The sequence below is a fragment of the Amblyomma maculatum genome, chromosome 4 (genome assembly GCF_055883805.1).
Source record: "Amblyomma maculatum isolate TAMU_Amacu chromosome 4, ASM5588380v1, whole genome shotgun sequence".
NCBI classification, from domain to species: domain Eukaryota; kingdom Metazoa; phylum Arthropoda; class Arachnida; order Ixodida; family Ixodidae; genus Amblyomma; species Amblyomma maculatum.
The window spans coordinates 116,473,797-116,490,496 of NC_139347.1; the positions used below are offsets into that span (position 1 = coordinate 116,473,797).

General features: G+C 46.7%; 1 protein-coding gene across 3 annotated transcripts in view; it reads left to right on the plus strand.

The window, feature by feature from the left end:
* The window catches only part of LOC146192208 (lysine-specific histone demethylase 2-like), a 139,764-nt gene that overhangs the window by 65,099 nt on the left and 57,965 nt on the right, over window positions 1–16,700 (plus strand). For all 3 annotated transcript variants that reach the window (XM_084602382.1, XM_084602380.1, XM_084602381.1), the window contains exons 11-13: window positions 13,000–13,190; window positions 15,741–15,799; window positions 16,091–16,291. In XM_084602382.1, coding sequence (XP_084458508.1) covers window positions 13,000–13,190; window positions 15,741–15,799; window positions 16,091–16,291 — 451 coding nt within the window. The remainder of the gene's footprint in view (window positions 1–12,999; window positions 13,191–15,740; window positions 15,800–16,090; window positions 16,292–16,700) is intronic.

A 16,700-nucleotide genomic window follows, 5' to 3' on the forward strand; every position in this document is an offset into this window, starting at 1 on the left:
AGTCGGAGACTCAGAAAGTGAAAGCGCAAACCGGAAATACGTGTACGTGAGGCCTGAGGAGGCTGACAAAGAGCGTCGCATTGTTGAGCTCGACTGAGGCCTACGAACAGCAGCAGCGTTTCTTCGACTTGGCTCCGTTCATCGTGCAGTGAATTTTGTGTCCAAGATGAGTGTTCCTCACAAGAGAAAAGTTTTGTCTATGAACATGAAAGCCAAGATCATCACTGAAGTAATGAATGGCGAAAAGAAGAAGACTGTAGCAGAAAGGTATGGACTTTCGCAGAGTTCCTGTCTACGACTCTTAAATTGAAAGACAGCATTATGACTGCCGTTAGTGCGGGTGGCTTGGGCCTGCAGTGGAAAAGATTAAAGGAGGCAAGCTACGTCGACGTAGAAAAGGCCCTCTTTACGTGGTTCTTGGATATGCGTGCCAAAAACATGCCATTGAGCGGGGCCAATCTACTACAGAAGGCCCTCGCTTGCATTCTTGGGTGCGACGACTTCAAAGCCAGCAACAGGTGGCTCCAACGATTTAAGGAGCGGCGAGTCGGCCGAGGCAAACGAGACTGGAGCATCTGACTGGCTGCGTGATCATGTCCCGGGCATTTTGGCACGTTTCGACGTCGCCGACATTTACAATGCCGTCGAGACAGCATTTTTCTATCGGCTGTTGCGAAAGAAAACATTGGTGCTGCGAAATGAAAAATGCCATGGTGGCGAGCACAGTAAGCAGCGTTTAACTGTTCTTTTCTGTGCCAACATGAATGGCAGCGATAAACGCGTGCTATTCATAATTGAAACAAGTGAGAAGCTGCGCTGCTTTAGCGGCAAGAAAACGATGGCGGTGAAATACACGTCAAACACGAAGGCGTGGATGATGCGGGATTTGTTCACAAAATGGCTGAAGGACTTAGATGCTGAAATGCGCAAGCAGGAAAGAAGCATCTGCCTACTTGTGGACAACTGCTCCGCGCATCATGTTCAAGACTGTGCGCTCACCAACGTTGAGCTCGAATATTTTCTCTCAAATTGCACCCCTCTGATTACCAGGGTATTATTAACAGTGTGAAGTGTTCGTACCGCAAGCGGGTAATTGAGAGGCTGCTGCTGAACATTGAGCTCAAAAGAGAGATCAAAATCGACATATTCATGGCCTTGGAGATGCTATTCCGGTCATGGAAGTCGATGAGCAGCGATATTATAGCGAACTGCTTCAAAAAGGTGGGCTTCAAAGATAGCATGCGCTCAAACCAAAAACTGGGTTGCGAAGCTAATGACGACGACCACGAAAGCATGCCATCCACATCCAGCACAGACGTCGGTGACTCGTGGCAGCTGCTCTGCGATCAGGGTGGTGCTCCCAGCGATGTGACGCTTGAAGACTTTGTTTTCAGCGACGCTTGTGCTCTTACAGCCGAAGAGCTGGATGATGCCACTATGATTCAGTGTCACCGACATGGGAATGGAGGATGACGACTCTGGCCAAGACACCCATGTGGCGAGCAGCGCGCCTACACCGACGCAAGTCATGGATGTGCTGGATGTTCTGCGTGCGCACGCGGGCGCGAATTCACGTGGGCGCTGATACACATGAGCAGGCCTTGGTAGCCCTGTCTACATACGAGCGCCTTATAACGCCGACGCTTATTAAAAAGTGTCAGTTGAAGTTGACGGAGTTCTTTGCTGCCACATGAACTGGATCGACTGCACGTACTCCACAAAGTTCCAATAAACATTTTTTGCATTCATGAAACAGTCTCGAAATTCCATGAATAACACGACCATTGAGTTAGTAAACCGAATTTTCTTGCAGCATCCATTTTTTTTTGTGTGTGTGTGTGTGCGATGTCCTCGTAGAAAAAAAAAAACAAGTTCAGTGTTGACAAACTGATAGAGCTAGTGTGACCGTACCGTTAAAACGGGCTAGCGGCGAAAGAAAAATAAAATAAAAACGTCTCCTAGTCGCATACAGCGAATAAAATAAAGTGCAGAGCAAGAAAAGCGACGCAATTAAGCACTGATAGAAACCGTTCACTTAACCGTCACATAAGCGTTCGCCAAGCGCTTCGTCGCGAGCACAATCCCACCGTCAGCAAGAACGAGCCACGCCCAAGGTAGCCGCGCCGGCGTGAGCAGTGCGAACATATTATTTTTAATTTTTTCCCCATTGATGCGTCCCCGCCTGCAAATGTTTAATGATGATGATACCAGTGGCGACATCTTGTGGCGGCTTTGAGTACTAGGCGCTGCGCTCGTTCTTTGCTATGCGCACACGGAGAAAAATGATGCCGTCGCGGTGTTTGCTATCACTCATTATGCTCCTGATAAAGAAAAAAACATCCAGTGCCCTTGTTAGTGCTACTATTACTAGATTTTCTTGCATATTTCCTCAATAAGTGTTTTACAAGTTCCCATCAACTAGCAGTGCTCCACGAACCAGTTGTACTTTATTTTGACAGCTGAAACATGGGAACCTCGATGTAACGAAATTCGCGATGTAACAAAATTTTCGGCTGCAAGTAGGACTTCGTTATATCGAGGTTCAACTGTACCAAGAAACATTCTTTCCCATTTTCACTAGCTGAAGGGTACCATTATGTCCTTCGGTATGCTGGTCGCAATGCGGAGTGCAGCAAAATAATCTCGAGTATGTTTGTGTGGGTTGGCTGAAGTGGACGGCCGTACGCCACCCTCTCTGTTTGTGGGGTGAATTATTAGTATAGAGTGTTCGTAGTAAATTAAAATAAAACGGCTGGTATCCAATGTCGCCTCAAGCAATCTTCCAATAACCATTCTAATCTGCAGTGTTTTCCTTCAACTATTTTTTCTGTACAGCCGTCGCGTCTGCAATGCGATAACCGAACATAATAGTCGGAATATTTGTCGCACAAAAACTCATGGCGCAAATAAATGCCATCGCATGTGCACACTGATGCATACTTCATAACTTATCATCGTCAGGTTAGCGACTTTATACAGATTCTTTTACGCATGTATAAAACTGCTCTTTTGGAAATATTAAGTGTAAGCTTGAAATGCTCTATTGAATTTTATACATCATGCCTGCTTATCCAGTGGAAGACAACAACTTTTGGTCTTGCCACTCTGTCCCACCACTAATTATACGCAATCATTGTGCTGTAACTTTCCGAAGCAACTGAACATTCTTGCGAAACATGGCATGAGCACAGAAAAGCATGCAAAATAATTAGCTGTAAAGCCTCACCTGTCGATGTAAAGTTTTTCTTGATGTTTTCACATCTTTTGTTTTGCACTCAATGTTTCTTTTGGTGCAAGTTTCATTACCGTTTTGTTTCCTGCCAAGTTCAGTGCCTACGGTTCGTAAAATGCTACTGACATATGCAGTACGTAAATATTTTGTTCTAATACGTTGCTTTTTGTGTACAAACTAGAAATCTCATACTACCTCCGCAAGTGCTCAAGCTCGGTCGCCGTGTGAAGAATAGTTACAGGGAGTTAGTTTTTCAAGCTGCGGCTGGCAGCCTTTTAATCTTCGTCGTGCGTTGTAGTATTGAGCAAAGTAAATAAAATACTTTGATTTCATTTCATTTTTCAAGTAACTGCACTCCTCATCTAGGGACCTAGTAGTTAAGGAAACCAGAGTGAGGGTACGCGTTCTAGTCTGTTCCTGTCGTGGCTGTGATGCCTACTTTATCTCTATGCTCTTATTTTGACATGTGATATTTGATATAAAATATTCTGGCTACTTGATCGTAAACCCGTCTCCAGCTTTCTCGTGCCTTCTCCACCCCATCCACACTGCCAGAGTTCAAAATTTCAGCAATGCACATTGAACCGGGCTGCGGCGAAGGAGCGAGGCAGGCAGCAGAGGCACCGCTCTCCTGGACTCGCGCCGAACCTCTGTTGTCTGGTAACAGTGACACCCCTCTCGTACTTCGTCGCCCATGTGAATGCGGGAGCAAGGGAGGGGGTTCAGCGGGCCGGCGTTGCACCCGCACCCCCTCCCCGAAATGCTCCCCCGTGTGATTATCGCTTTAGCTGAGCGACATGCACCACCTAGGTCCTGCGTGAACATTGGGCACTTTCAGTGTGGCGTGAAATCACACAGTTCACCTCACTCAGGCGCTCCACAACAACAAAAGGGCTGCTATAGTAAAACAGTTGCTTCTGGGCTGAGCCGCGCTTGTGCAGCGGCATTCACAGCAACACTAAATCACCAGTGGCATAACAAACACGTGGGCGTCAGTTGTCATAACGCTCTTTCAAACGTTCCTGCGAGTCCAGTATGCGTAGGCGGGCAATGCGGCGTGATTCTTCGGCGTGACATAGAGTGGCGGCGATACTCGAGCAGTATTATACGTTTATGTAATGAAAGGCAGGATGTCATCCCAGTTCTCGTGATCAGAATTCACGTACATCGCCAACATAGTGGTCAGAGTGCGGTTAGTGCGTTCAACAAGCCCATTCGTTTGAGGGTGATACAGCGTTGAATGATGGTAATTGCAGGCGCACAGACGAAAGAATTCTCCAATAACTTCAGCGTAAATTGGCGCCCACGATCACTGATCTGAACTCAAGGAGGGCCATGTCACAGGATGATAAATTGCAGAAGAAACAGGGATACTTTGCAAGCGGTGGCTGAGGGTATGGCGGCTGTTTCTGAATATTGAGTGAGATGGTCAACACATACCACCGTCCTCCGGTTACCGTTCGAGGACTGCGGAAAAGGACCCAAGAGGTCGATGCCCATCTGCTCAAAGGGCGCGGTTGGAGGCGCAATAGGGTGCAGCGGTCCTGGAGGACGGGAAGTAGGAAGCTTGTACTGCTGGCACTTGACACAACTGGCTACATAGCACTGAATGGCTTGACTCATTTTCGGCCAGTAAAATTAATCCTGTGTGCGATGAAGGGTCCGGGCGACACCCAAGTGGCTCGAAGTGGCATTGTCGTGCATCATTTCAAGAACTGGAATGCGGACATTTTTTGGCAAGACGAGAAGAATGCGTGCACCTCTGGGGTTGAAATTCTTCTTGTAAAGCAGGCCGGCACGAACGCAGAAACGCGCATCTCTTGAATCGTGAGCGGCAGAGAAGAGCGGTGCCAAAGTCTGATCGTGGCATTCTGTCTGGAACAGTTGAGGGTCCGGAAACGTTGCCGAGATATGCGCCAGGTAGTCATCAAAGTTGTCACCATCACTACCAGCTGATAAAAGCGGCAAGCGTGACAGACAGTCAGCGTCAGCATGTTGACGGCCGCTTTTGTATACCACAGTGAAGTTAAAGGTCCACAGAAACGGTCACCAAGAAGCGTAAACAACGCCATAACACTGATAGATATTTAACCACCCATCATTCTCCCGCAAACATTTTCGATCTAGCTTCTGCAACACCAGAGATATCAGCAATTAAAAATGACCCTTTCAATTTTCTCTCTCAACTCATACGCTGAAGGGAGTCATAAAAGAAATGAATACAAGCAAGTTCAAAGCTCCGGCCAGAAATACGTCCTTTCGACGAACTTCCGGTTGCCGCGTGCTCGCTCGCTGGCCTACTCGTGTCAACCCGTCCTCGCTCGCACATGCCTGAGGAGTTTGCCAGTTCGCTCAGCGTAACCGCGGTTAGCCCATGTTACACGGCGGACCAAACCATGGTTACACCACTAACCGCGGTTATCGCAAACCGAGCTTGGCGACCTCTGTTTGCATCCTTAGCCAAAGTTATGGCAGCGTCTGTTTACGGAGGCTACTCGTCGGCACCCGAGTGCGCAAAACGTACAAGCGGGTCTGCTTCACAAAATTATTCATTTGCCCACTGTATCACGTTTAAAGATCGATGTATAGAATATGTGTTGTCTACTGTGCCGCCCGACATCTTCCGATTACGGCCGACAGTGCAGCGACTGCGTACTGAAGCCTTGTCCTGCCTGCAGTATCGTTTGAACGGCTTGTTGCTGAGCAGAATGTCAAAAAAAGGCACTGCCTTAGCTGTAATGAAATTACACGAGTTTACAACGCTTGCATCACGGGATGCCGCGAGCAGGCTAAGGTATGTTACACTTTACCGCGGGGGTGGGGCGCGTGAGCATGCCGAACAACGGCGCCGTGCGGGACCATCCCTAGTTGTCGCTAGGCCTAAATTGTTTTTCGAAGCCGCGGCGGTCCGCACTTTGGAACTGATCAACGCTTTCATAAATCGTCCACTTATGAAACTGCCTTATTGTGAATCCTATCCTGCCATAGTAAAAGAATTATGGGATTAACTCTGGCGACGCATTAATCTCACAGCTAGTACGAGCAGATCAGATGAGCCGAAATGCACCAGCGGCAGCTGGCTTGAGCAGAAACTTGCTTGTATCACGGCTATCGCTCTTACCAGCGATCCTCCTGAGGGCTTCATACGTGATATTCGGCTCGATATTCCAGACGCCAACAAATTTTAGCACGCTTCATTTCGGACATCGGCGCTAACAATCCGCCTTGTCGTTCGCATTCGGTATGCGAGAGGAGGGGTCACAGTGGTGGTGTTTACGGCGGTCGAGGAGGTGCCGCCATTGTGCGGTCCTTGACCGCCTGAGGAGGCGACTGAGGAGCTCGCGCAGCGCACGAGCAGCCGACTTTCGCAGCTACTGGAAGTGTGTCCGTGACGTCATGGCTGCAGTGGCCGCAGCGAATGGCATCTTCTAGCAAGCCTTGCCAGTCAACTTTATTGACTGACGTCACTGTTTAAGGAAATAATTTCATGCAACACCGCCAAGCGACAACCTCTCTGCCTGCGAATTTAAAAAACTGTTTTTAAAAATAATACTAAATCGCTGGCTTTGTTCCAAGGGTTAATACTTTGGGTTAATGCTCAAAAGGATTCATTCTACACACTAAACACATTTATCAGTGGCTTCTTGGTGACCGTTTCTGTGGACCTTTAAACTCTTGCAACTGCAATGCCCATCGAGCGAGCCGGCCGCCAGGGTCACGAAGATTTACGAGCCAACAGAGCGAATGATGGTTGGTGACGATGGTAAAAACAGTGCCATATAGGTAGGAACAAAATCATTGCACCGCGAAAACCACTACGAGGCACTCTTGTTCAGTAATGGTGTAGTTACGCTCCGACTTTCTCAATGAACGACTAGCATAAGCTATCACGTGCTGGTCACTGCCATGGTGCTGGGTGAGCACTGCGCCAACGCCCAGGCCGCTAGCGTCGGTGTGAACTTCGATGTGGGCAGAAGGGCAGAAGTGGCGTAGAATAGGTCCCAATGTCAGAAGGAATTTGAGATGGCGGAAGGCAGAATCGCAGTCAGCAGTCCAATTGAACGGTGCATTTTTAGCGAATCTGGGCACCAAACGACGAAAATAAGAACACAGTCCTAAAAAGCTCTGAAGCTGCTTCACTGATTTCGGTGTTGTAAAGCAGGTTACAGCCACTATCTTCTGAGTATCCGGCCGAACGGCATCTTTACCGACCAAGTGACCAAGAACAATTGTGTGACGTTCGGCAAAGTGGCATTTTTTAGAGTTGAGGAAGAGGCCCGCTCACTCAGTGCAGTGAAGAATGATGGCGAGACGCCTATTGAGCTCCTGAAAGGTCTTGCCGAAGATTACAACGTCGTCTTAATAGCACAAATTTTCCACTTGAGTCCGCGCAGAATGGTGTCCGTGAATCGTTCAAACATTGCAGGCTCATTACACAATCCAAAGGGCAGTATGTTGAACTCTTAGAGACCATCGGATGTCATAAACGCCATCTTTTCTTTGTCGCTCAGGTTCATTGGTATCTGCCAGTACCCCGATCTCAAGTCTACCGATGAGAAGTATGACGTCGAGTGAAGGCAGTCGATTGCATTGTCAATATGTGGAAGCGGATACACATCCTTTTCGGTTATGGCATTAAGGCGACAATAGTCCATACAGAAACGCCATGTGTTGTCTTTCTTTTTAACAAGGATAACTGGAGCTGCCCAAAGACTTCAAGTTTCCTGGATAACGCCACGTTGGAGCATGTTGTGAATTGGTTCGTCAGTAAGCTGACGTTCACTCGGCGACACACGGTAGGCCTTCTGTTTGATTAGCCGAAAGGTTCCAGTATCAATCGAATGATGAATGGGAGAATTTGGAATCGGTGACGGATGATCTCTGGTGAAGTCGAAAACCGAAACATACTTGGAAAGCAGGCCAGTCAAAATAAGGCGCTCCTGTGTTCCCAAAGATGTGTTTATCATTGCCTGGATTCGAGACTCTGCAAAAGCTATTGTTTTCTTTTCAAGAGCACAGGCACTTAGTGCCACCACGGAATTCGACAGATCTTCCTCAAAATAAGCGAGTTTCAGGCCACAAGGTAACACGGCTGGCTTGTCTTCACAGTCCACAACAAGCTGTGCCCTCTGGTAACTGAAGCTATGCAACGAGGCACGAGGCACCAAGACACTCTTCTTTGCACAGGTAAGTGTTGTAGGTTCCACTACAGCGTCGAAATCCTCTCACGATTTTGTAGATGAAATTACTTAGATGAATTCTCCGGACATCGCAGGTACAACTGCATCTTCAAAACACTCCCAGATTGGGCGACAAGGCTTCTACGAGAGCTGACATCAATGTAGTATTTAGTGAGATCTGTTCACTCCGGCAGTCTAAGCAAGGGAGTGTCACGTGCCTCGGAGCGTCAGGAGAAGGAAGAATAAGAGGCTGGGAAGAGATTAAATCGTCATACCGTCTGCGGTCATCAAAGCATGGTGCATTTAGAGCTGGAGTCCAGGAAGATGATGGGATCGCGGGTTCTGCCTGCAGCGCGCAACCGTCATACTAGTGTTCATTCCGGCATGCAGAATCTTTCTTACGTAGCAATTCTTCCCGCACGATCCGGTGTATCAGACCAGCCATCGACTCCAGAGCACTGACATCAACGCTCGCGACGGATGTGACATGGGCCACTTGCCAAAATTTCGGTGTGATGCGGCCTAACTTCAAGCTTTCGAAAGTGCGGCAGTGTCTGATGACGTCAGCAGTGTAGTTCAAACTCTCTTTGCTTATAAGGAATGTGTATACGTCTTCAGCGGTCCCGTTGCATAAGTGTCGCACTTTATCTTCCTCGGACATCCGTGGGTTTACGATCTTGCACAACTTCACAGTGTCCTTGATGTATTTGGTGCATGTCTTGCCCGGTACCTGGGCTCGCTGTAGCAACGTTTGCTCTGTACATTACTTTTTTGTGGATCTGTTGCCAAAGCACTTCTTCATTTCTTCTGTGAAACGATCCCAACTGGTAAGTGAGTACTCATGATTGTCAAACCAAATTAACACCGTGCCTTCCAAGAAGAAGACTATGTTTGCAAGTTTCACGGTTGAATCCTAACGATTGTACCGACTTGCGCGTTCGTAGTTGGTCAACCGCTTGTCGACGTCCTCATCTGACTTTGCACCGAAGGTGCGCAGCTCACGATAATGCTGCCGGGTTCCCACCGAGGTGTTGCTCGGATGGCGTCACCATCTTGAGCCATATTGGATGGTAAGGGCGGTAGACTACCTTTCCGGCGGCTTCGTTGAAGGCAATAGAGATCCGCGTTGATCCATCCCGTACCTCCACTGCAACTGTTACATCAGAGTCGTTCAGTCATGTCCGACTCTTCGTGACCCTATGGACCATGTCACACCACGCTTTCCAGTCTCTAACTATCTTCCTAACATCACATAACTTCATCTGCAGCGCCTAGACCTTGAGGATGCCATCTAACCATCGCGTTCGCTGCCTACCCCTTCTCCGGTGACCCTCAACCTTTCCCAACATCGAATCTTTCTCCAGCGACTCCTCTCTTCTCATCAGATTACCAAAGTAGCTGAGCTTTAACTTTTGAATTTGACCCTTCAATGAGCAGTCAGGGTTTATGGTCGACAATATCGACTGATTTGATCTGGCCGTCCAAGGAACTCAAGATTCTCCGCCAGCACCACAAGCAAACGCGTGAATACTTCGGCAGTCAGCCTTCTTCACAGTCCAACTCTCGCATCCATACATCACAACTGGAACGACCATAGCACGAGTTATACGGATCTTGGTTGGCAGACTAATGTCTCTGCTCTTTACTAGGCGGTCAAGGCTAGCCATGGCTCTTCCCAGAAGTAGGCGTCTCCTAATTTCATATCTGCAGTCTCCTTCCGGGATAATCTTGGAGCCCAAGAAGAGAAAATCTGTCACAGCTTCCACTTCTTGTCCCTTGATGCTCCAGGACTTGATAGGGCAAGACGCCATTATCTTTGTCTTTTTAATGTTCAGTTTAAACCCAAACTTCTCGCTCTCTTCTTGTATGCGCATCAGAAGTCTCTTGAGTTCCACATCACTTTCTGCCATTAAAGTGGTATCATCCGCATATCTAAGGTTGATACGTTTTCCAGCAATCTTCACTCCAGCTGAAGACTCGTCCAGACCGGCCTTCCTCATGATGCACTCTGCATATAGGTTAAATAGGCAGGGCGACAGTATGCAGCCTTGTCTTACTCCTTTCTCAATCGGAAACCAGTCAGTAAGACCATTCCCAGTACTGACTGTGGCCTCTTGCCCTTCATACAGGTTCCTGAGGAGACAGATGAGGTGAATTGGAACTCCCATCTGTTGGAGAGCTTGCCACAATCTGCTGTGATCTACGCAAACGCTTTAGCATAATCAATAAAGCAGAAGTAGATGGGTTTCTGGAACTCTCTTGCTTTTTCCATGATCCAGCGAAGGTTGGCAATCTGGTTTCTAGTTCCTCTGCCCTTGCGAAACCCAGCTTGCACGTCCGGAAGCTCCCAATCCACATACTGCTGCAGCCTACCTTGGAGGATTTTCAACATCACCTTGCTAGCATGCGAAATAAGCGCAATCGTGCGGTAGTTGGAACAATCTTTGGCACTGCCTTTCTTTGGAATGGGGATGTAAACTGACCTCCTCCAATCCTGTGGCCACTGCAGGGTTGTCCAAATCTTCTGACATAATGTATGCAGAATGTTAACAGCGTCATGGTTGAGGTTTTGAAGCAACTCAGCTGGAATGCCATCAATTCCGCTAGCTTTGTTCTTAGCAAGGCTGGCTAAGGCCCATTCAACTTCACTCTTCAGGATGCCCGGCTCGAGATCAGTAATCACAACCGTCTTATGTTGGGTTTGCACATCCGGGTCCTTCTTGTACAGTTCTGTGTATTCCTGCCACCTCTTCTTTATCTCTGAGGCTTCAGTGAGGTCCTTGCCTCGTTTGTCCTTTATCACGCCGAACTTAGCACAGAAGCTTCCTTTGATATCTTTGGTTGTCTTATACAGAGCTCATGTGTTCCTTAATTGGCTGTTGTCCTCAACTGCTTGGCACTGTATGTTCAGAAAGGCATTCTTATCTCTCCTTGCGATTTTCTGAAAATCCGCATTGAGAACCTTGTATCTTTCTCTTTCCCCCATAACTTTTGCCATCCTCCTTTTCTCAGATATTTGCAAAGCCCCTTCAGATAACCAGTTTGCTTTCTTGCATTTCTTTTGCTTTGGAACTACCTTAGTAGCAACTTCTTGTATTATATCACGAACATCAGTCCGCAACTCTTCAGGCTCTCTGCATTCTAGATATTTGCAAAGCCCCTTCAGGTAACCAGTTTGCTTTCTTGCATTTCTTTTGCTTTGGAACTACCTTAGTAGCAACTTCTTGTATTATATCACGAACATCAGTCCACAACTCTTCAGGCTCTCTGTCTTCTAGATCGAATTCTTGAAATCGATTCCTCACTTCCACAGCATATTCTGATGGAATTTGATCCAGATCATACCTGAAAGGCCTTCTAGTTTTCTGCGTTTTCCTCAATCGAAGCTTAAATTTGGCAGCAAGAAGCTGATGATCGGTGCCGCAATCGGCCCCAGGCCTTGTTTTTACTGTTTGTATAGTGCTTCTCCATCTCTGCCGTCAAAGAATATAATCGATCTGATTCCTGTACAGACCGTCCGGTGAAGTCGATGTGTACAGGCGCCTCTTGTGCTGTTGAAAATGAGTATTCGCTATTGTCAGGTTGTTTTCTTGACAAAACTCTACTAGCCTCTGCCCAGCTTCATTTGGCTCACCAAGACTGAACTTGCCTGTAATTCCGGATATTTCTTCACTCCCCACCTTAGCATTCCAGTCTCCTATGAGAAAAAGGACGTCTGATGATTGAGTGCGGTCTAAAAGGCATTGCAGGTTCGCATAAAATCTCTCAACGTCAGCTTCTTCAGCAGTAGTGGTTGGCGCATAGACTTGGATAACTGTTATGTATACATATGTAACAGTACATACTGAGTATGTACTGTTACATACTCAGTACATAAAGGGGGTTGTTTATTTTTAGTCCAAGCGGTGCGAGTCTGCAAGGCACGCCAGCACACCAGCTTCTGTTTCTTCTTCTTCTTTCCAGCTCCTTCTCCTGACGCTCTGAGGAAAGTGACAATATTTTCCTATTAACGAGTATTTAGTTGCAAGTCTCTGAGGTCATACAGAACAGACAGCGAGCAATGGCCGCCACAGCGACCACCGCTTTACCGTTTGTCGCTGCTGCTAGGCGTGCTGGTTTTGGCGCCAGTTAGGCGTTCAATCCTGGTTTTATCTTCGTTCCTTATTTTGGGTGTGCGTAGCCTCATAGCTATGCTTCCATATTGCTGGGGCAGGGTGTTTCTTTGGCCATGTGCCGTGTGCTAGACCTCCCGGACGCTGCGGAGTGCAGTTTGAATTATCTGTAGAGATACTGACTCGTGTTCGAATTGAAGCACTTTTTTTGTACACAGACCTCTGCAGAGGTCATTTCTGTTGTTCGAATGAGCATTCTTTCAGAAAGGATAAAGCTGAATTGAAGTACGAGACGTGGTTATAGAATACGCCATGGTGGGTGATGGCCATGATGATATCACTGTGCTCTGCATGTAACTGCCCCCTTTTTCAGTTGTCATTTATAGTTGTATTATGTGCTTGCTGTGCATTGAGGGCAAATGTGGTTTGGAGATGCAGGCTGGGCTACAATTGATGGTCAATGCATCTCATGCAGCCCACTGACGACGCTGTGCCTGCAGACAGGCCACGGCTTGCGGCTGATTCGTGACCACTGCGACCTGTACACGACCCAGGGTCACATGGTTTCACCGGAGCGCGACCACCGGGTGGAGTTCCATTTCAATGCCATGCTGGACGCCGTGGCACAGTGGCGCCTCGGGCAGACTGAGGACCATTGTCTCTTTGGTGAGGATTGGCAGGCACCAGCTGCTGTGTGTTATTGGCACTGTTTCAAACTCTGACGGCTTAAATGGTGAAAATCTGCGACCTGTGGCTTGAGGTATTCGTGGCGTTCACCGGCGTGAAAGAAATGACTCGCTGCCAACTGATGCATGTAGCTAGTCCTGGTAACCCTCTCCCACCTCACAGCTGACACATGCTGCATGGCACTGAAAGGCGCCAGATTCATCAACATGTGACTTAGTATTTAATTTGGCAGAAAGGTGTGTAGAAATGCAAAGTTGTATGGGCCTTGAGCGTTGAAGCTTTGGCCGTACATGTGGCGCCATTTGGTAGGCGCCGCCGAAGAAGGCGGCTGTCTGGATCCGCAGCTGTGACTAGCACCGACGCTATGTTCCGATTTCTTCGTGGTTCCTCTTAAAAATAAAAAATAAACGCCGACTGAAATAAGGGCCTGTACTTACTGTTGTCTTTATGGCCATTTCCAACTTCATATTGCACCCATTGCTTTTCGTTTCGGCTGCACATTTCCCATGTTTTTTTTTTTTTTTTGACTGCATGCTAGGTTTTTTTCAAGCATGCATGACCGATCACTTGTTCGTATTGAGCGCCGGCATGCGAAAAAAAAAAGAGGTAGTTTTTTTTTTTTGCTTCTGGACCCAGCTGGAACTCTAAGAATTGTACTATGAATGCATGCTTGGAACCTGTGCTCGGCAGGTCTTCGGACACGGCCTGTGTTGTAGAGAGTGTGGAGCCTTCCTGCCCAGCCAAAGTTCTTTTTTTTAACGACTTTCTAGTGATAGTTTCTAGCTGTTTTCGGCGCTCGCTTTTGAGAAGACTAGCCTTTACCTTTTTACCTTTTATTATTCCTCTCAGAATATGACGAAAAAAAAAATGTAAAAGAAAGAGAGAGGAAGCCCGGACCAGCAAAGGTTTGCCAGGCTTAATCCGATTAATTTAAGGTAAAAGAAAAGGAGCTAAACGCCCCCCCCCCAAAAAAATAATAATTTAGATGAAAAAAAAACATGGACATAAAAATGCAAAAAAATGTACATTAAAGATACAAAAGAAAACAAAGATCACAACTGCCTAGTTACAATAGATAGATATATGAAATGAAAAAAGGATAAAGAAAGAAAGAAAAAGCAAAAGAAAAGCACAAAAAGATAAAGAAGTCCAGGAAAGAAGGAAGCAGAGAATAAAATTTCCGTGGGTAGCCAGAAACTGCAAAAGAAGAGAGAACAGAAATAAAAAATTGTGCATTAAGGATTAGCCAATTCGCAAAAAAATATAACTTTAAAGTGAATATGCGAAACATACTTCAGCCTAGAAAAAATAAATATATGTATATAAAGCGGTTACTAAAGTCTGCAATGAAAGGAGAAAAAATAGTATTGAAAAGCGTCGCGAATACGAAACTAATGGAGGCACAAAGAAACACAAACATCACGCATAAAATCCTTGACAGCTTGAAAAGACGTCCATTACTATGAAATTGTAGAATAAAATTCTGTCCGAATCGGTTGGGAGAAAGCTGTACATTACGTACACACAAAAAAAAGAAAAAACTGAATTCTGAAATCTGAAAATATAATATACCGGTCTATGGAAAATAATTAAGGAAACATGAAAATGGAAAATGCGGATAAATGTATACATAAAAATTGGCCACAAAGAGGTGAACAGAGAAAAGAAAAGTAATAGTAATTACATTAGTAAATACCAAATGACAGATTTAAAAAGAAAAAAAAAAAAACAGAAAAGAAAAAGACAATAGAAAATGTTATGCAATACAGCTGATATCAGAAAATAGTCCAGTGCTGCATAAGAAAGAGCAAGACAGCAGATGCGCTGTAAAGGGCATGCCCATTAAGAGCCTTTGTCGATCTCTTGGGCTCAAGCCTTGGTGAAGACTAGCCTGACGAAGTACCACATCGCAGATTGCAGACTGCTGCCACAGTTCTGGGAGCAGGTCGTGGAATTAGGATTGAGTCAAAGCCAAACTGGCCACTAAAATGACAACAAGCCTGCGCGCCACACCCTGCAGAGGACGTGGGGTAGAGGTGATGCCTTGGCACCAGTATGCATGGTGCTAGAAGGGACATGACTTCTCCCAACACCGTGCCGGTCGCTCTTTAGACACCTGAGATGCTTTGCATTGCATCCCCATCCAGCAGTGCAGCCAGAGCTTGAGTTTCATGGGCGCTGGCATCAACAAGCGCCATAGACACCCTGTTTCTTTGTTTCTGTACTCTTCTCGCGTTTCTTTCACTTTGAGAAACTGAAATTGGCTTTGAACCTTCGGGCTTGTAATCCTACAAAACTCTCTAGCCAGGCCTAAGCTTTCGCACGACCCCGCTTCTTCTTCTTAATCTCTTGTTCTTTTTTTTTTTTTTTTTTTTTTTTTTTTTTTTTTGTGCGTGTGGGTTTCGTGGACCCCCATAGTTACTGCCTAGTCTGAAGTCTGAAAAAGGAGCAAGTTGGGCTGTGACCATAAATATGCTAATGTTGTGTTGTCTATTGCCATCTTACGGTGTTGTTGTCCTCTCTCCGCAGACAAGCTGAAGGAAATGCATGAAAACTTCCTGGAGGACACAGAGATGGTCTTTAGTGAGGTAAGCTGGTTCCTCTGCAGCAGTCCATTTTTTGTTGTTCAGTGAGCAAAGGTGCCTTCTTTTTTGCCAGTAATTTAGCTTACTGGATAGACACCTGATAGATCTTTTGTTTTTCAAAGAGTATTAAAGCTACTATGCTGGTTGGTGCTTCCCATATTGTGGTAGCTTACGACTGTACGACAAGTTTAGATGTGAGGTAACGGAGGCACGAAATGAAAGGATTAGTGAGTAAACTGCATGAGGGGAAATGCAGATGGATGCGAATAATATTCGCTCGTGTCCCTCGTGCAGGAGGAGAACAATGTGCTGCAGTTCCACATTGGGAACCTGGAGTATGCGTGTGGGGCTCCCCTGCGGGAGGTGTCAGCCCTGCAGTGGGACCAGAATGAGCGCTTCCCCCAATTCAGTGGACAACACGCCCTGGTGCCCGATGGCTTCGCTTGCCTCCTGCAGGCCCTCGCCGAGGGACTGGACATCCGCTACGGACAGCACGTCAGTCCTTTCCTTCCTCTCTGTCTCGTTTGGCGGGTCAAGCTTGGTGAATTTCAATCGAGGGTGAAGTGCAAATGATGTTTGTGCACTGTGCTATACATGTCAGTGCTTGTTAAAGAACACCAGAACTGCTCAGCAGCACGAAACCGAGATGGGGCAGATAATGACACAGGTGCCGGTGTGCTTGTTCTTCTCCCATCTTGTTTTTGTACTGCTAGGGAGTTGCGAACAACAAATTCACCAAACAGGCATCTATCAAAGAACCACAGGTAGGTGGCATAAAATAATTTGAAGCGATAGCCGGTAACAGCTCAATAAATTTGCAGATTTGGGGTGCTGTGCAGGAATGCTTGATCCCAATTTTGCTGCAAGTGACTGAAATGGTGGGCCCTTGGAACCGTAAAGTGGC